The sequence below is a fragment of the Chlorocebus sabaeus genome, chromosome 12 (assembly GCF_047675955.1).
Source record: "Chlorocebus sabaeus isolate Y175 chromosome 12, mChlSab1.0.hap1, whole genome shotgun sequence".
NCBI classification, from domain to species: domain Eukaryota; kingdom Metazoa; phylum Chordata; class Mammalia; order Primates; family Cercopithecidae; genus Chlorocebus; species Chlorocebus sabaeus.
The window spans coordinates 44,963,696-44,984,364 of record NC_132915.1 but is presented as its reverse complement, the minus strand read 5'-3'; the positions used below and the strand labels follow the sequence as shown (position 1 = coordinate 44,984,364).

At 38.7% G+C, this 20,669-nt stretch overlaps 1 protein-coding gene across 6 annotated transcripts in view; it reads right to left on the bottom strand.

Annotated features, from left to right (window-relative positions):
* Window positions 1–20,669, bottom strand: part of CCDC171 (coiled-coil domain containing 171) — a 398,768-nt gene that overhangs the window by 334,367 nt on the left and 43,732 nt on the right. For all 6 annotated transcript variants that reach the window (XM_007969189.3, XM_073021619.1, XM_007969191.3 and 3 more), the window contains one exon: window positions 6,887–7,033. In XM_007969189.3, the coding sequence (XP_007967380.2) occupies window positions 6,887–7,033 (147 nt within the window). The remainder of the gene's footprint in view (window positions 1–6,886; window positions 7,034–20,669) is intronic.

Sequence of the window (20,669 nt, the reverse complement as noted above, 5' to 3'; positions counted from 1 at the left end):
CAAGGCATCCACCCTTACCCCAAGTAGCCAAACAAATACCCTACCCTAGTCCTCACACAAAGGTTTATTATCTGAAGAACATAAATCTGAACCAGAAGCTGAACACAGAAATACACATGGAGAGACAGGAAGAGGGGTGCGCCAGACCGAAACCAGGGGGATGTCTGCATACTAAACAGCATGATAACCAGATTCTTCCTCCATTTCCTTCCTCCATTTTATAACCATCAAACCTGAAACTAGCAGACATCCCTTTGTAGAAATAAAAGAATTACTATCTCCTCTTTAATGTCTAAAAGGAATGTCAAATTTAACATATCTAAAACCAAACTCCTGACCTCTCCCAAACTTACTCCGCTTCTATTATTTACGAGTTCAGTAAATGGAAATGCCATTCTCTTGTCTGCTCAAGCCAAAACCTTTGGCATTATCCTTTACTCCCTCTTTTTCTCTCATAATTCAGGTCCAATTAATCAGCAATTTCTGTGGGTTCTATCTGGCAAAAATATATCCAAATTAGACCATCTCTACTACATCATCTACTACAAGGTAGTAGTAGAGGAGATGTTCAAATTTGGATATATTTTTGCAAGACAGACCCTCCTCTACTACTACTTTGTCTAAAACACTATAATCTGTCAACTAGATTATTTTAATAGTCTCCAAAACTGTCTTTTATAATCTATTATCTAAAGAGTGTCCAGAATAATGCTTTTAAAACATAAATGAGAAAAGGCATACCACTCCTCTGCTCGAAACTTTCCAAAAGCTTTCTGAGACAAAAACCAGAGTTCTTACAATGAACTACAAAAGACCTTCCAAATTCTGCACGATCTGTCTACCATTCTACACATCCTACTAGTCTCTCTCTTGCTCATTCTATTCCAGTTACAAAGGCCTACTTGCTGTTCCTCAAATATTAAAAGTACAATTGCAACCCATGGTCTTGCACTTTCTATTCCTTCTACCTAGAATGCTTTTTCTTGGGATATCCATACGGTTCAATCCCTTCCTTCCTTCAGGTCTCAGCTCAAATGCCACCTTAGCAAGTTAGCCTTCCATGACCACCAATACAAACAGGTAACCATCCTACCCTATTACTCATTAACTCCCCTGGACGGCTTTATTATTCTTTACAGAATTATCACCAACTAACACACTACACATTGTTCTATTTAATACGCGATTCCTCCTGACTGGAATGTCAGCTTCGAGAAGGAAGATGCTTTCGGCTGGGTGCAGTGGCTCACGTCTGTTATCCCACCACTTTGGGGACCAAGGCAGGCTGATGACTAGAGGCCAGGAGTTCAAGACCAGCCTGGGCAACATGGCAAAACCCCGTCCCTACTAAAAATACAAAAAATTAGCCAGGCGTGGTGGCGCACGCCTGTAATTCCACCTACTCAGGAGGCTAAAGCAGGAAAATCACTTGAACTAGAGGTCACAGTGAGCCGAGATCACCACTGCACGCCAGCCTGGGTGACAAAGCAAGACCCTGTCTCAAAAACAAAAAAGGAAGAAAGAGGCTTTTCTTTGTTCTCTGCTATACCTCTATGACCCAGAAATGTACCTGCCACTGCAATAAATATTTACTGAATAAACGAATACTGCAGTCATAATATAGGAACAGGATAGTACAAAAATGGTAGAGAACAAGCTCTCAGAAATTAAACAGAAAAAAGGAAATATTCAATCAGAAGATTAGAAAGTGAAGTCAAACAAATCTCCCAAGAAGCATCAACAACAACAAAAAGACAAAGAGAAAGGAAAAAGTTAAGAGTAAAATATCAATTCAGTGGTCTAACACTTGAATAATAAAAGTCTCAGAAATAAAGAACAGAAAAAAAGACTGAGGAGGATATGGTGAAGAAATAACACAAGAGAATTCCTGAACATGAAGGACACTGAGTTTCCTGGCTAAAATGGCCAACGCGTGTCCTGCACACTAAGTAAAAAAGATCTATTCTAAGGAACATTGTTATCTCTGATGTTCTGAAATTTTACAACCAGTGGGAACTCAATAGCACAAATAATTTGGTGTGTTCAAAAACATACTACGAGGAAAAAAGGAAAGATATAGATGGAGAACTTGTAGGGTGAAAGAGACTAACAGACATATAGACATGTAGACCTAATTGAGATGCAGAATCAAACTGTAAACATACATAATATTTATGCCATTTATGAGATAATTTAAAATTTGAATAATGCCTGGATATTTGACTATATTCAGTAATTATCATTAAACAATTTATGTGTGATATTGATAATGCAACTTTAAATAACGGAACCTTTATTTTTGGAAATCATAATTGTTCATAAATTGATCATTGTTGAAGCTGGTCATGGATATTAGGTTCATTATATCATTCTGTCTACTTTTACATACATTTAAAGTTTTCCATAATGAAAATATATTCTAAAAACAGAGGATCAAGAGCATTTTTGGAGAGGAAGAGAGTGAGAAAAGGGTCACAAACAAAGAATACAAACCAGAATAGCATCAGGCCTCACAGTAACAACAGAAGAAAATAGAGGCAAGGCCTTCAAATTCCAAGAGAAAATGACTTTCAACTTAAAAATCTATATGCGGTCCAATTACATCTACCCTAATACTGCCAACAAAAACAGTCAAACTCTGTAAAATATTTGAAGAGATTTATTCTAAGCCAAATACGAGTGACCAATGGCCTGTGACAGCCCCAGGAGATCCTGAGAACATGTGCCATGTATGTGTCAGGCTACAGCTTGGTTTTATATATTTTAGGGAGACACAAGACATCAATCAATACATGTAAAATGTACACGGGCTCAGTCCAGAAAGGCAGGACAACTGGAGGGGGCAGGCGGCAGGGGCCCTCTAGGTCACTGAAATAGTATTTCCTCTCCTTACTAATTTAAAAAGATACCTTAACATGTTAAATTGTTATATAATATCTACAACCCTACTCCTGGCTTTTCAATTCAGTTTCATTAAAAGTCTGCAGCAACAGTTAATTTTAGGTATCAATCTGACTAGACTAAGGAATACCTAAAGAACTGGTAAGGCACTCTTTCCATTACTTGTGGGTGTATCTGTGAGGGGTGTTTCCAGAGAAGACTGGCATCTGCGCCAGTGAACTTAGTAGGGAAGATCTGCCCTCACCATAGGCAAGCACCATCCAACTGGCTGGGGGCCTGGATAGAACAAAAAAGGAGAGAAAATAATTTTCTCTCTCTCTCTCCCACTCTATCGTCTCACCGCTTCCTCTCTCTCCTCCTCTCTCTCTCCCTCTTTCCTCACCTCTCTCTCCCCACTCTCTCCCCTGGAGCACAGACACTTTCCTCCTCCTGCCCTTGGACATCAGAACTCAAGGATCTCTATCCTTGAGGCTCCAGGTCTTACACCAGTGGCACCCAAGGTTCTCAAGCCTTCTGCCTCAGGCTGAAAATTACACCATTGACTCCCCTGGTTCTGAGTTTTTCAGACTTGAACTCAGCTATGCTACTGGCATCCCAGAGTCTCCAGCTTACAGATGGCCTGTTATGGGTTTTAGCCTCCATAACCAAACAAACCAGTTCCCTTAATAATCTCCTCCCATCTATCTATCTATCTATATATAGATGCAAAAATCCTCAATAAAATACTGGCAAACGAATCCAGCAGCACATCAAAAAGCTTATCCAGCATGATCAAGTTGGCTTCATCCCTGGGATGCAAGGCTGGCTCAACATACACAAATCAATAAACGTAATCCATCATATAAACAGAATCAAAGACAAAACCACATGATTATCTCAAGAGATGCAGAAAAGGCCTTCGACAAAATTCAACAGCGCTTCATGCTAAAAACTCTCAATAAACTAGGTATGGATGGGATGTATCTCAAAAAAATAAGAGCTATTTATGAAAAACCCACAGCCAATATCATACCGAGTGGGCAGAAACTGGAAAAATTCCCTTTGAAAACTGGCACAAGACAGGGATGCCCTCGCTCACTACTCCTGTTCAACATAGTGTTGGAAGTTCTGGCCAGGGCAATCAGGTAGGAGAAAGAAATAAAGGGTGTTCAATTAGGGAAAAGAGGAAGTCAAATTGTCCCTGTTTGCAGATGACATGATTGTATATTTAGAAAACCCCATCGTCTCAGCCCAAAATCGCCTTAAGCTGATAAGCAACTTCAGCAAAGTCTCAGGATACAAAATCAATAACAGACAAACAGAGAGCCAAATCATGAGTGAACTCCTATTCACAATTGCTTCAAAGAGAATAAAATACCTAGGAATCCAACTTACAAGGGATGTGAAGGACTTTTTCAAGGAGAACTACAAACCACTGCTCAAGGAAATAAGAGAGGACATGAACAAATGGAAGAACATTCCATGCTCATGGATAGGAAGAATCAATATCATGAAAATGGTCATACTGCCCAAAGTAATCTATAGATGACATGCTACCCCCATCAAGCTATCACTGGCTTTCTTCATAGGATTGGAAAAAACTACTTTAAATTTCATATGGAACCAAAAAGAGCCCGCATAGCCAAGACAATCCTAAGCAAAAATAACAAAGTTGGCGGTATCACGCTACCTGACTTCAAACTATACTATAAGGATACAGTAACCAAACAGCATGGTACTGGTACCAAAACAGAGATATAGACCAATGGAACAGAATAGAGCCCTCAGAAATAATACCACACATCTACAACCATCGGATCTTTGACAAACCTGACAAAAACAAGAAATGGGGAAAGGATTTCCTATTTAATGAATGGTGTTGGGAAAACTGGCTAGCCATATGCAGAAAGCTGAAACTGGATCCCTTCCTTACATCTTATACAAAAATTAATTCAAGATGGATTAAAGACTTAAATGTTAGACCTAAAACCATAAAAACCCTAGAAGAAAACCTAGGCAATCCCATTCAAGACATAGGCATTGGCAAGGACTCCATGACTAAAACACAAAAAGCAATGGCAACAAAAGCCAAAATTGACAAATGGGATCTAATTAAACTAAAGAGCTTCTGCACAGCAAAAGAACCTACCATCAGAGCAAACAGGCAACCCACAGAATGGGGGAAAATTTTTACAATCTATCCATCTGATAAAGGGCTAATATACAGAATCTACAAAGAACTTAAACAAATTTACAAGAAAAAAATCAAACAACCCCATCAAAAAGTGGGCAGAGGATATGAACAGACACTTCTCAAAATAAGACATTTATGCAGCCAACAGACACATGAAAAAATGCTCATCATCACTGGCCATCAAAGAAATGCAAATCAAAACCACAATGAGATACCATCTCACACCAGTTAGAATGGCGATCATTAAAACGTCAGGAAACAACAGGTGCTGGAGAGGATGTGGAGAAATAGGAACACTTTTACACTGTTGGTGGGACTGTAAACTAGTTCAACCATTGTGGAAGACAGTGTGGTGATTCCTCAAGGATCTAGAACTAGAAATACCATTTGACCCAGCCATCCCATTACTGGGTATACATCCAAAGGATTATAAAGCTACTATAAAGACACATGCACATGTATGTTTATTGTGGCACTATTCACAAGAGCAAAGACTTGGAACTAATCCAAATGTCCATCAATGATAGACTTGATTAAGAAAATGTGGCAGATATATACCATGGAATACTGTGCAGCCATAAAAAAGGATGAGTTCATATCCTTTGTAGGGACATGAATGAAGCTGGAAACCATTACTATGAGCACACTATCACAAGGACAGAAAACCAAACACCACATATTCTCACTCATACGTGGGAATTGAACAATGAGAACACTTGGACACAGGATGGGGAACATCACACACCGGGACCTGTCGTGGGACTGGTGAAGGATAGCATTAGAAGATATACCTAATGTAAATGACAAGTTAATGGGTACAGCACACCAACATGGCACATGTATACATATGTAACAAACCTGAACATTGTGCACATGTACCCTAGAACTTAAAGTGTAATAAAAAAGAATGAATTAATTTTTTAAAAATTGTCATATGTTATTTTCTGCCTAGCCTCCTTATTGAATGTTTTTACTAGCGTTGATAATTTTAAAGCTGATTTTACTATTCATTTTATGTACATATCATCTAAAAATACTAGGAATCACACTTCCTTCCTCCCAAAAGTTATAATCCTTATGGCTGTTCTTAACAATGTTAGGTGACACAGTGAGTTTAATAAGTGTTAACTCTAGCACTTTACCATTAAATACTCTTCCTAAGTATTCATTTGTCTAATAAAGATTATAAATTATATTTAGGACAAAACTTCTTTATCTGTTTAAATATTTCATTTCCCACAAAGCAAAGAAAAATTTTAAAAAGATGAACTAATAAATCAATTAGATTTCTCTTAAGATTAAAGTTATTTTCAGTATAATTCACTAATAAAAATCCTATTTATCCTATTTTTCATCTGTAAATTGATGCTCCTTTCCCAATAAAGTCTCATCTGAAAATCATTCCACATAACCATACATGATTCAAACTACAAAATTAAAATGTAATATCACTTTTATCATTTAGAACTTATGTACACCAAAACTTTTCCTGCATTGCTTACTCAACCTAACAATGTAAACAATTACTCTCAAACTTCCCAAATATTTCATGAGAGTCAATTGTTCAAAAGTGAACAGATTTTTTTAAACTAGGGCAAAACACAAAATACTCAGATACAAAAGTTTTCAAAGAAGCCAAATATACATTATAAACAGGTATTCCTAAAATTAGTTTTATATATTAGCACAGAGTAAAACTCTCCAACCTTAAATCACGGAATGGGTTTTACATACGTGCGTGTGTGTGTGTGTATGTGTGTGTGTGTGTATGAAAGTTTGTACACATATATATTAAAGAATAAGAAAATGTACCTCAAATTCTTTTCTAAGGCGTTCCTCTCGTTGAGTGCTAAATTCAAGTTCACTTGTTTGTCGCCGTAAAAGGTCAGAGCAGTCCATATGTTCTGTTTCTAATTTTTCTACTTTCTTATGCATATTTTGCACAGCAGTATCTTGCTCCTGGAAAATAATTCATTTTTGCATCAATAAAGTTTATAAGCCATCAATGACTAAGAGTCACTCCAATAGAAGACAGGGAGTAACTAAATCTGTGCTTCAACCATAATAATAGGTTAATTTATATAAGCAAAAGAGGCCAAGATATTTTCCATCAGTGTTTCAGAATGTCCATGTGTTTAAAAGCACTACTGAATTTTTACAGTTCAAAAACTCTGATTAATATTACAATGGAAACTCTTATAGCATATAACAAAGTTATATTAGTTTAACTGACCTCTGAAGGTATTTATGTAATGCTGTAGTTCAATAATCATATACAATGCTTCCCCTTCCCATTAAAATTTGTAAATGTATATTACCCTTTGTGTAACAAGAAATTATTAACTTGAATGCCTAATAATGTTTATAATGCTTATAGGAGCTCACGGTACTTATATTACATGCTTATATTACAAGCTTTTAAAATTGCATCCACTAGATGGCTGTGTTTCATTTCCTCTTAGATTTTCGAAAAGCTTTGAAATCTTTGCTCGGCTATTGAAAAGGAAATAACTTCAGGTAGTCTTATACTAAAATCTCTCAATCCCCTTTCCCAACTAAACACAGAAATGGGAGTTGAATTTTATTGAAAAAGTTCAAACGTAAAGTTCACACATATATCAAAGGCATTCTCCACCGTAACTAATCTAGATTCATTGTTCCCATTTAAGGCCTTTAACAAAGTCCTCTTTCCCGTATTTCCCTCACCAGAGTAATGTTATTCATGGACAAACACATTATGAATATGTACATATGCTTCCAAGAATACCTAGCCACTCAAAAGATACAATTAGAATCTGAGTATGTTGCAAACATCAAATATAATTCCCTATCAAAGATCCTAGTTTGAAAAACACCCAGCATCCTAAGTCCACAGTGAAAAGATGAGGAAACATTTAAAATTCAACTTCTTATTTCATATCTCCAACTTCTTATTTCTTATTTTTTTAACTTTTGTTTTAGGTTCAGGGGTACATATATAGGTTTGTTATACAGGTAAACTCGTGTCACAGGGATTTGTTGTACAGATTATTTCATCACCCAGGTACTCAGCCTAGTATCCAATAGTTATTTTTTTCTGATCCTCTTCCTTCTTCCACTCTCCACCCTCAGGTAGGACCCAGCGTGTGTTGTTCCCCTCTTTGTGTCCACGTGTTCTCATTGTTTGGTTCCCACTTAGAAGTAAGAACATGTGGTATTTGGTTTTCTGTTCCTGTGTTAGTTTGCTAAGGATAATGGCCTCCAGCTCCATCCATGTTCCTGCAAAGGATATTATCTCATTCTTTTTTATGGCTGCATTGTATTTAATGGTGTATATATATCACATTTTCTTTATCTAGTCTAACACTGATACGCATTTAGGTTGACTCCATGTCTTTGCTATTGTGAATAGTGCTGCAATGAACATATGCATGCCATGTGTCTTTGTGGTAGAACAATTTCTACTCCTTTGAGGACACACCCAGAAATGGGATTGCTGGATCAAATGATAGTTCTGCTTTTAGTTATTTCAGGAATTGCCACATGGTTTTCCACAATGCTTGAATGCACTTACACTCTCGCCAATAATGCATGAGTGTTCCCTTTTCTCCACAACCTTGCCAGCATCTGTTATTTTTTTGACTTTTTAATAATAGTCATTCTGACTGGTGTGAGATTCCAATTCCTTATTCTTGTTCTTACGAATCCTCTTATTCATAAGATTACTATTCTATAGCAGACTATACATGAACTCTTAATAATTACTTTCTTCAGTTAACAGACTTCTTAATACAGGCATACCTTAGAAATATGGCTGGTTCAGTTCCAGACCACTGCCATAAAGCAAATATTGCAATAAAGTGAGTCACATCAACTTTTGGTTTCCAAAAAATTGCAAATAAAAGTAATGCTTGCACTATACTGTAATCTATTAAGTGTGCAATCGCATTATATATAAAAAAAAGTATTTATTTTAATTTAAAAATACTTTATTGAGGCCAGGCGCAGTGGCTTACGTCTGTAATCCCAGGACTTTGGGAGGCCAAGGTGGATTTATCACTTGAGCCCAGGAGTCCGAGACAAGCCTGGCCAACATGGCAAAACCCCATCTCTACTAAAAATACAAAACAGCCAGGTGTGGTGGCACACATCTGTAATCCCAGCTACTGCGGGAGGCTGAGGCAGGAGAATCGCTTGAACCCGGGAAGCAGAGATTGCAGTGACTTAATATCATGCCACTGTACTCCAGCCTGGGCAACAGAGCAAGACTCTGTCTCAAAAATAAATAAATAAAATTAAAATACTTTATTGCTTAAAAAAAAAAAAAAGATGCTAACCATCATCTGGCTCTTCAGGAAGTCATCATCTTTAATGGTGGAAAGTCCTAACTCAACGTTTGTTGATGACTGTTGACTGATCAGGGTGGTAGTGGCTGAAGGCTGGGCAGTCAGGGGCAGTTTCTTAAAATAAGGCAACAAAGAAGTTTGTTACATTGGTTGACTCTTTCTTCAAAACGTTTTCTCTGTAGCATGCAATGCTGCCTGATAGCATTTTACTAGCAGTAGAACCTCTTTCAAAACTGAAACCCTATGGCTGCTTTAGCAACTAAGTTTATGTAATATTCTAAATCTTTTTCTGTCATTTCAATAATGTTCACAGCATCTCCACCAGGAGGAGTTTCCATCTCAAGAAACTATCTTCTTTGGTCATCTATAAGAAGCAACTCCTCACCCATTCAAGTTTTATGAATGCATGAGATTGCAGCAATTCAGTCACATCTTCAGGCTCTGCTTCTAATTCTAGTTTTCTCACTATTTCCAACACACCTACAGTAACTTCTTCCACTGAAGTCTAAAACCCCATCAAAGTTATCCATAAGGACTGGAACCAACTTCCTCCAAACTCCTGTTAATGTTAACATTTTGACCTCCTCTCGTGAATCACAAATGGTCTTAAGGGCATCTAGAATGGCAAATCCTTTCCAGAAAATTTTTGATTTAATTTGCCTAGATCCATCAGAAGAATCACTATCCATGTCAGCTATAGCCTTATGAAATGTATGTCTTAAGTAATAAGACTTGAAAGTCAAAATTCTTCACTGATGCATGGGCTGCTGAATGGATGTTGTGTTAGCAAGAATGAAAACATCAACCTCCTTGTACACAACCATCAGAGTTCTTCAGTAACCAAGCACATTGTCAACAAACAATAATATTTTGAGAACAATCTTTTTTTTTTCTGAGCAGCAGGTTTCAACAGTGGGCTTAAATATTCAGTTAAATATTCTGTAAAGAGATGAGCTGTCATCCGGGCTTTGTTGTCCCATTTATAGAGCACAGGCAGAGTATATGTAGCATAATTCTTCAGGGCCCTAGGATTGGAGAACGATAAATGAGCATTGACTTCAACTTCAACTCACTAGCAATATTAGCCCCTAACAAGAGAGTCATCCTGTCCTTTGAAGCATTAAAGCTGGGCACTGACTTCTCTCTAGCTCTGAAACACCTAGATGACATCTTCCAATAGAAGACTGTTTTGTCTGCAATGAAAATCTGTTTAGTGTAGCCACCTTCATCAATTATTTTAGCTAGATCTTTGGGATTACTTGCTACAGCTTCTATATCAGCAGTTGGTTTCACTTTGCACTTTTATATTATGTAGAAGTCTTCTTTCCCTAAATGTCATGAACCAATCTGTCCCAGCATCCAACTTTTTTCCTCCAAATTCCTCACCTCTCTCAGCCTTCATCAAATTGAAGAGAGTTAGGGTCTTGTTCTAAATTACACTTTGGCTTAAGGGAATGTTGTGGCTGGTTTAATCTATCCAGACCACTACAACTGTCTTCATGTCAGCAATAAGAATGACTGACTCTCTTATCACTTACATGTTCACTAAAGTAGCACTTTTAATTTCCTTCAAAAACTTTTCCTTTGCATTCACAACTTGGCTGTTCGGCATAAAAGACAAAGCATTTGGCCTGTCCTGGTTTTCAACATTCCTTCCTCACTAAGCTTAATCATTTCTAGCTTTTGATTTAAAGTGAGACAGGTATGAGCCTTCCTTTCACCTGAACACTTAGAGGACATTGTAGAGTTAACTGGCCTAATTTCAATTTTGCTGTGTCTCAAGGAATAGGGAGGCCAGAGAAGAGGGAGAGAGTTGGAAGAACGGTTGGAGAGGAGTAGTGAGAACACATACATTTATAAATTAAGTTCATCACCTTATGCAGGCATGGTTCATGGTGCCCCAAAACAATTACAATAGCAGTAACATAAAGACCACTGGTCAGGGGAGGGGCCAAGATGGCCAAATAGAAACAGCTGCAGTCTGCAGTGCCTAGCAAGACCAACACAGAAGGTGGGTGATTTCTGCATTTCCAACCGAGGTACCCAGTTCATCTCACTGGGACTGGTTAGGCACTGGGTGCAACCCATGGGGAACAAGCAGAAGCAGGACTGGGCGTCACTTCACCCTGGAAGTGCAAGGATCCAGGGAACTCCCTCCCCCAGCCAGCTAGGGGAAGTGGTGAGGGACTGTGCTACCCGCCCTGAGTACTATGCTTTTCTCATGGGTTTTTGCAATCCGCAGATCAGGAGATTCCCTTGTGAGCCTACACCACCAGGGCCCTGGGTTTCAAGCACAAAACTGGGCGGCTGTTTGGGCAGACACCGAGTTGCAGGAGTTTTTTCGTACTCCAGTGGCACCTGGAACTCCAACGAGAAAAGAGAACCGTCCACTTCTCTGGAAAGGGGGATGAACCCAGGGACCCAAGAAATCTAGCTCAGCAGGTCCCACTCCCATGGAGCCCAGCAAGCTAAGAACCACTGGCTTGAAAGTCTTGCTGCCGGCACAGCAGTCTGGAGTTGACCTGGGATGACAGCTCTTGGTGGGGGAAGGAGCGACCGCCATTACTGAGGCTTTAGTAGGTAGTTTTCCCCTGACAGTGCTGAGACTGGGAGGTTCGGACTGGGCAGAGTCACCACAGCACAGCAAAGTGGCTGTGGCCAGACTGCTTCTCTGGATTCCTCCTCACTGGGCAGGACATCTCTGCAAGATATGCAGCAGTTCAGTCAGGAGCTTACAGAGAAAACTCTTATCCTGGTGGGACAGAGCATCTCGGGGACGGGATGCAGTCGCAGCTTCAGTGGACTTAAATCTTTCCCACCTGTCAGCTCTGAAGACAGCGGCTGATCTTGACAAGGGGGAATTCTCCCAGCACAGTGCACCAGCTCTGCTAAAGGACAGACTGCCTCCTCAAGTGGGTCCCTGACCCCCATGCCTTCTGACTGGGAGAGACCTCCCAATAGCGGTTGACAGACACCTCACACAGGAGAGCTCTGGCTGCATTCAGGCTGGTGCCCGTCTGGGACAAAGTTTCCAGAGGAAGGAGCAGGCAGCAATCTTTGCTGTTCCCCAGCCTCCACTGGTAATACCCAGGCAAACAGGATCTGCAAACTGCAGCAGACCTGCAGAAGTCCAGCAAACTGCAGCAGACCAGCAGAAGACGGACCTGTTAGAAGAAAAACTAACAAACAGAAAGCAACAATATCAACATCAACATAAAGAACCACCCCCGAAAAAACCCCATCCAAAGATCATCAGCCTCAAAGATCAAAGGTAGGTAAATCCACAAAGATGAGGAAAAGTCAGCACAAAAATGCGGACAATTCCAAAAGCCAGAATGACTTTTCTCCTCCAAATGATTACAACACCTCTTCAGCAAGGGTGCAAAACTGGACAGAGAACGGGACTGGGGAAGTGACAGAAGTAGGTTTCAGAAGGTGGGTAATAACAAACTCCTCTGAGCTAAAGGAGCATGTTCTAACAAAGCAAAAAAGCTAAGAACTTCTGATAAAAGGTTATTACAGGACCTGCTAACTAGAATAACCAGTATAGAGAGGAACATAAATTCCATGTGACACGCCTGCTCCCCCTTTGCCTTCCACCATGATTGTAACCTTCCTGAGGCCTCCCCAGAAGCCGAGCAGATGTTAGCACCATGCTTCCTGTAAAGCATGCAGGATGATGAGCCAGTTAATTAAATCTCTTTCCTTATAAATTACCTAGTCTCAAGTATTTCTTCATAGCAACGTAAGAATGGCCAAATACAAATAGTATTATGAACAACCTTATGTAATATTTTTTCCTAAGAGTACTTTTATATATAAAAGCACTTTTAAGAACATTATGCACTATACTACACAAGTATAAAAAAACTATTATTATATATGATAGGTCCTCCTCCTTCAATCACTCAATAGCACCAGTATTAATTCAGTCACTGTTAAATTATATGCCTTCTTAAATTACAAATACATAACCTCCAACTTTCAGTCATTCACTTAGATACTTGTCTACTTTAAAGTAAATAAATAGCAATTTACACGGTTAATCATAAACCAAATAATTTGAAATAGTAACAAAATACAGTCTATAACCAAAAGATGCTTATATCCTAGTTGATTGAAACTATTTTATATAGTATTTGTGAAATAAAGTAAAATAAATTGTTTAGGAAGTCTCATGAGATTTATTTATAAAAAAAAATCATAGGCCAGGCACAGTGGCTCACTCCTGTAATCCCAGCACTTTGGGAGGCCAAGGTGGGTAGGTCCCTTGAACTCAAGAGTTCAAGACCAGATTGGGCAACATGGCAAAACATCATCCCTAAAAAATAAACAAAAATGGCCAGGCATGGTGGCTCACACCTGTAATCCCAGCATTTGGGAGGCCAAGGCGGGCAGACCACTTGTGGTCAGGAGTTCAAGATCAACCCGGCCAACATGGTGAAAACTTGTCTCTACTAAAAGTACAAAACATGAGCCAGTGTGGTGGCACACACCTGTAATCCCAGCTACTCGGGAGGCTGAGGCAGGAGAATCGCTTGAACCCAGGAGGCAGAGGTTACAGTGAGCCGAGATTGTGCAACTGCACTCCAGCTTAGGTGACAGAGTAAGACTTCATCTCGAAATAATAAATAAACAAAAATTAGCCAGCGTTGTGGCACATGCCTGTGGTCCCAGCTACTTGGAGGGCCGAGGTGGGAGGATCACTTGCGCCTAGGAGGCAGAGACCGCAGCGAGCTGAGATCATGCCACTGCACTCCAGTCTGGGCAACAGAGTGAGACCCTGTCTCAGAAAAAAAAAATCACATGTGATTCCCATTTTACTGACAAATCATGTAGAAAGACAACACATAATAATTTAAATTCCTTTACAATAAACAAAGAGTAAGCCCACTATTCCATGTAGTTTGAATTAAATCCTTTGAAAAAAAAAAAGAACTTGGAAAATCAAAGGCCAATCAGTTAGGGCTTATTATGTTTATTTTGGTGATATATTACCACTGTGACAGTTGACCTATATTTAATATTACTAACCAAATAGCTTTTAAAGAGTATTTCAACATTTAGATAAAATTCTGACCTAACAATCACATTTTCAATGCAGCAGTCAGGTAGTCACTTAATATTATATGATAATTTCTATTCTATTCTTGGATACGAATGCAAATACACACACAGATATAGACACATACAAACACACAAACATGTTTTCATAGAAAAAGATCTTTTCCTAAAACAGTACAGATGTTTAGGAATTCAACTCAAGAGTAAAGATACTTAGAAATTCTATATGAAGAAAAGTTATATTACATTAATTAACTGATTACATTGAGTTAGAATTACCTTGATTGATTTTCTAATGTTAAACCCACCTGACATCAATTGTATAGTCTTTTATATTTTATCTTCTTAAAATCTTGCTACGTTTGGTTAGCTAATATTTTGTATAGTATTTTTGCATATATATTAATAACTGAGATTAGCTATAATTATCTTTTCTTGTATCCTTGTCAGTTTGGTATCAATATTATGTTATCAAGATGTTTCCATTCTCTAGAGGAGTTTACATAAAACTGGAATTATTAGCTCCTTGAATGTTTCTTTTATTCATTGGTAAAACAATATGGGCCAGCAATTTTGACACCAACTCAATCTATGTAATGATTACCATACTATTCAGCTTTCCTATTTTCTACTTCTTCTTAAGTTAGATGGAGAAGGGGGAAGGATTATATCTAGCCAAACAATCCTATAGTAAAGATAATGGTTGAAAAGCCTCACCTAGACACTCAAAGTTTCTAGGAAACCTTTTAGTCCTTCACTCTTAAAATGAGAAAACATGATATTTTTAAAAATTCTCCAACATGAAGATAAAACCTAAATCAAATAATGGCAAAGAGGGAGGGGCAACCTAAGATAAACAGATATTTAAAAACAAGGAAACTTCAAAATATCCTCAAAGAACATAAGCAGTTCCAGAACAGCAGATAAAGTACCACCAAAGATCCTTTCCTTCATAAAAGCAACAAGAACACTGGCAAAAATTATCTGAATCTAATTTCTCATTAACTCTTTAAATTAACCAAAAACTTGTAGTAATCCAAAAAGCATTTACTCAAGGAAACCATTGAATCTCAGTAAGAGCAGTGAGATTTGTGGCATTTTAACTTGTACTATACTCATCCCCTCCCCACCAGCTCCTGAAAGCCTCAAAAATCAATTGCCTCAGAATAGTAGTAGCTTATGGAATCCAGCAGCCTAGCCAGTACTGTGGGGAAGGAGAGAAGAACAGGGTTGGAGCTCCCCAAAAGCCCCAGCCACAGAGAAACGGGCATATATATAGCCTTTGAAAAGCTCTGACATATTCCCGGCATCCAGAAAACCATTCAAGTGCAAGGCTATATTATGCCTAGTCCCTGAGAAGGCCCCACTCTCTCATCTCTGGCTGACCTTGAGCCTCTGTGCAAGTAGGAAGTGAAGGCTAAGCCAGAGTTTTAATCAGCCCACAAAAGCATTGAATGCATACTCCAACATACAGAAAAAAACCACTCAGCAAAGGCTAGAAGACTTATTAGTTCACAGCATTTAAGAAAATCTTCTGTCCGTTCATTAGCTGACCATCTACAAACAGGTAGAGATCTCATTGGCCACACCTGATAAAGAATACACACTTCATAGATTTTGACCAGAAAAGTCACAATCAACAACATAAAAAGGTGTTCAACATCATCAGTCACTAGAAAAATGCAAATCAAAACCACTTGTTTTTATTAGGCTTTCTTAAATGTATATATACATAACATTTATTTTAATGTTTAATATGAGTTTTGGGTCTTTATTTGGAAGTTTAGTGATTTTTTTTTTTTACCAGAAATATGCTCCAAGAACTTAACTCATTTATATCAATTAACCTATGCTAAAACTGGTTTCATTCTACGTCATTCACTTAAAGTCACAATTCCAAAGAACCTATGAATGATGTTAAATAAGGACTTCTATTTCATGCCACTAAGACGGTTATCATCAAAAAGACTGATGATAACAGGTGATGGCAAAGATGTAGAGAAACTGGAATTCTCAAACATTACTCATACTGTCATTCAGCAGCATTAGAAAACAGTCCATCAGTTCCTCAAAAAGCTAACCATAAGATTACTATTTGACCCAGAAATTCTAATACTGCGTATATACCCAAGAGAACAGAAAATCTATGTCAACACAAAAATTTGTATATAGAACCCCCAACAAAATAGTCTACGGCATTTAATAAATCTCAAATAGGCAACAGGGCCTAGGGCCGCCCACCACATCAGCTAAGCATCTACCATCCTGTCACCATTATATAAACCTGCAGAAAAGTGTTAAATACAGAAGTTCAGTCCTCAAACAGATGTTCAGAGGGAAAAACAAACTAGTAAGAAAGGTAAGAACTCCAACTCTTTTTATAAATAGAAGATCAAAATAAAGCCACCAAAGTATCAGGAAATTGCAAAGAATGGCATGGAAACTATGCAAATATGCAAACTATTCAAAAGTAAGAAAGAGAAAAAATAACAAAGGCAGAAATGAACAAAACACACAAAAGACAACGTGCCCAACCAAGAAAATCATCAAAGCTCAAGAACAGGGGCACATTCAACACAACAGTTAAAATACTTCTAATACTAAAAACATTTGGTAAAACCAGAATTCAAATATGAGATGAAAAGTGAGACTGCAGTTCTATGAGATCATAAGTTAAAAAGAACACCAAGAGGAGACCACTAGTTAAACAGATCTGATTAAACATAGCTAAGCATCTCTCCTAAAATGCCACTTAAATGAAAGTAAAAAATAAAAACAAATGGCAGAAACAATGAATGGTGGAGAAAATGACAGACAACAAAAGATGTCAGAAGCAAATTGGAAGATAGAAAGCAAACGGACAAGTGATCATGACTTAGATTTCAGCTTTTTCACCTTTTCTAAATGTGTAAAAAGGGAGAAGCCTAGTAGCAAGCTGATTTACAGCCACAAAAGCTCAGAAATTGGAGGCACAATGTCTTAGTCCATCCAGCCTGCCATAACAAGATACCATAAACTAGGTAGCTTATAAAAAAAAGAGATATGCATTTCTCACAGTTCTGGAAGATGGGAAATGCAAGATCAAGGTGTTGGCAGATTCAATGTCTGGCAAGAGCCTACTTTATAGTTTATAGAGAATGCTTTCTAGCTGTGTCCCAACACAGTGGAAGGGAAGAACTCTGGTTCTTCAGTCCCTTATAAAGGCACCAATTCTACTTAAGGTTTCCACCATCATGACCTAATAATCTCCCGAAGACCCCACCTCCTAATACCATTCCAACAGTGATTAGGTTTCAACATACAGATTTAGGAGGGACACAAACATTCAGACCCTAGCAAAACAGCTAACTCTGAAGCCAAGCTATATAGTAAAAATGAATACAGGAGCATTGCTGGGAGCCTCTATAACCAGTACTTTATACTCTTGGGTTGCCTCTGCCAGCTCCCTCCCTGAAAAATTCCCCTCCATATCCTGGAAAAAGGGAAGGAGTTTACAAACTAGAGAGATTGATCAAAAGAGGTTCTGAGCATATGAAAAGCAAACACAACTGGAGGTTGGGGTAAGACACCTTATTAAAAATGAGATTAAGCAAAATCTGCAGAGTGGGCAGTTAGACCTCACAGTGCCCTGAACACTGACTCCTACACTCACAGCAATATAACGAGGAGACTAAAGATTTCTTTCTAGGAAAACAACCAGGCTGAGAAAAAAGACATCGTAAGGTTCCCCAATTCAATGCAAGGGTTCCCTATCCAAAGAGCTTCTTCTCAGCTTTTTAGTGCCTCATTCTTAAATATAAACACACAGTCTAGAATCACTGGACATTTGAGGAAAGGTTCTTGTATTAGGCTGTTCCCGCATGGCTATAAAGAAATACCTGAGCCTGGGTAATTTATAAAGAAAAGGGTTTAATTGGCTCACAGTTCTGCAGACTGTACAGGAAGCATGATGCTGGCATCACTTGGCTTCTGGGGAGGCCTCGGGAAACTTATAATCATGGTAGAAGGTGAAGGGGGAGCAGGCACGTCACATGGCCAGATCAGGAGCAAGACAAAGGAGGCACTACACACTTTTAAATGACCAGATCTTGTGAGAGCTCATTCATTACCATGAGGATAGTACCAAGAGGAATGGTGCTAAGCCATTCATGAGAAATCTGCCCCCATGATCACCTCCCACCAGGCCCTATTTCCAGCACTGGTGATTACATTTCAATATGAGATTTGGGCAGAGACACACGTCCAAACTATATCACTTCTCATGTGAAACCCAGAGGCTACTACAAAATGAGGCCAAACACTCAGAGAAAATAAAGACCAGGCCAGGCACAGTGGCTCACACCTGTAATCCCAGCACTTTGGGAGGCCAAGGTGGGACAACCACTTGAGTCCAGGAGTTCAAGACCAGACTGGGCAACACAGTGAGACTCTGTCTCTACAAAGAATAGAAAAAAGTAGCCAGGTGTGGCGGTGCACACCTGTAGTCCCAGGTACTCGAGAGGCTGAGGTGGGAAGACGGCTTGAGAACAGGAGGTTCAAGCTGCAGTGAGCCATGAGTGAGCCATGCATTTCCAGCCTTTGCAGCAGAGCAAGACCCAGTCTCGAAAAGAAGACAAGACCATCAAGGGAGGGGTGGGGGGAAAAGCACCTTCAAAATAAGTATGACTTATACACTCAAAGAGTTAAATTAAGACATTACAAACATGAAACAAGGAGAATATACTAAGAAAGGTATCATCAAATAACAATGATGACCTCTTAGAAATTAAAAACCCAAAAGATGAAATAAAATGTAAGAGAAAGGCTGCAATACAAAATTGAGAAAATCTCTCAGAAAATAAGAGTAAAAATATTAAAAGATGGACAATAAAAGAGATAAGCATTATAAGGATGTCAACTTTATGTCAAATTGATATATAAATGCAATCTAATTTTAATCAAAATTACAGCAAGGTCTCTTGATGGAATATAATAAGCCATTTCTCAAACTCACATAGAGAAGTAAAAGGCCAAGAATAACCCCTTCCCCACCCCTAAAAGTAATAAGAATAAAGACAGAGGAACTTTCTCTACCAGATATCAAGACTTTTTCTAAAGGTATAGTGAATAAAACAATTTAGTACTGCTGCAGAAACAAACATGCAAGTGAAACAGAACAGAGTACCCAGGAACAAAGTCTTAGATATGAAAAAACTTGATGTATAATGGAAATGACATTATAAATCAATATGTGGTAAAAGAACGGACAATTGAATAACTAGTACAGGGACACTTGGCTATCTATCTGGAAAAACAAAATTAGATCCCATCTCATGCTATATACACATTCTCTTTAGGACTTTGGGTTATGTAAGACAAAACAATCACTACTATAAAGAAATATACTGACAAACTCAACTACATTAAAATTTAAAACTAGGCCAGGTGCGGTGGCTCACGCCTGTAATCCCAGCACTTTGGAAGGCCAAGGCAGGTGGATCACCTGAGGTCAGGAGTTCAAGACCAGCCTGACCAACATGGTAAAACCCCGTCTCTACTAAAAATACAAAAAAAAAAAAATTAGCTGGGCATGATGGGCGCCTGTAATCCCAGCTCCTTAGGAGACTGAGACAGGAGAATCGCTTGAACCTGGGAGGCGGAGGTTGCAGTGAGCCAAGATCACACCACTGCACTCCAGCCTAGGTGATAGAGTGAGATTCCCTGTCCAAAAAAAAAAAAAAAAAATTAACTGTTCATCATATACAATGTAAACTGCCTCTCTGTCTCTACAAAGAAGAAAAAGATGTTTGCAAAAGGAATATACATAACCAAGGGTTAGTTACCAAATATATTTTTAAAAAGAAAAAAAAACACTTTTTTTTTTTTTTTGGAGACAGGGTCTTACTCTGTAGCCCAGGCTGTGATCATAGGACAACGCAGCCTTGATCTCCCAGGCTCAAGCAATCCTCTCACCTCAGCCTCCCTAGTAGCCGGGATCACAGGTGTGTGCCGCTATGCCTGGCTAATATATACATTTTTTTTTTTCATTGAGATAGTGTCTCTGTTGCCCAGGCTGGTCTCGAACTCCTGGGCTCAAGCAATTCTCCCACCTCAGCCTCCTAAAGTGCTGGGATTATAGGCAGGAGCCACCATCCTCAGCCAAAAGCTCCTATTAAACAGTAAAAATATACCCAAAAATCCAAAAGAAAAAAGGCAAAAAATATAAA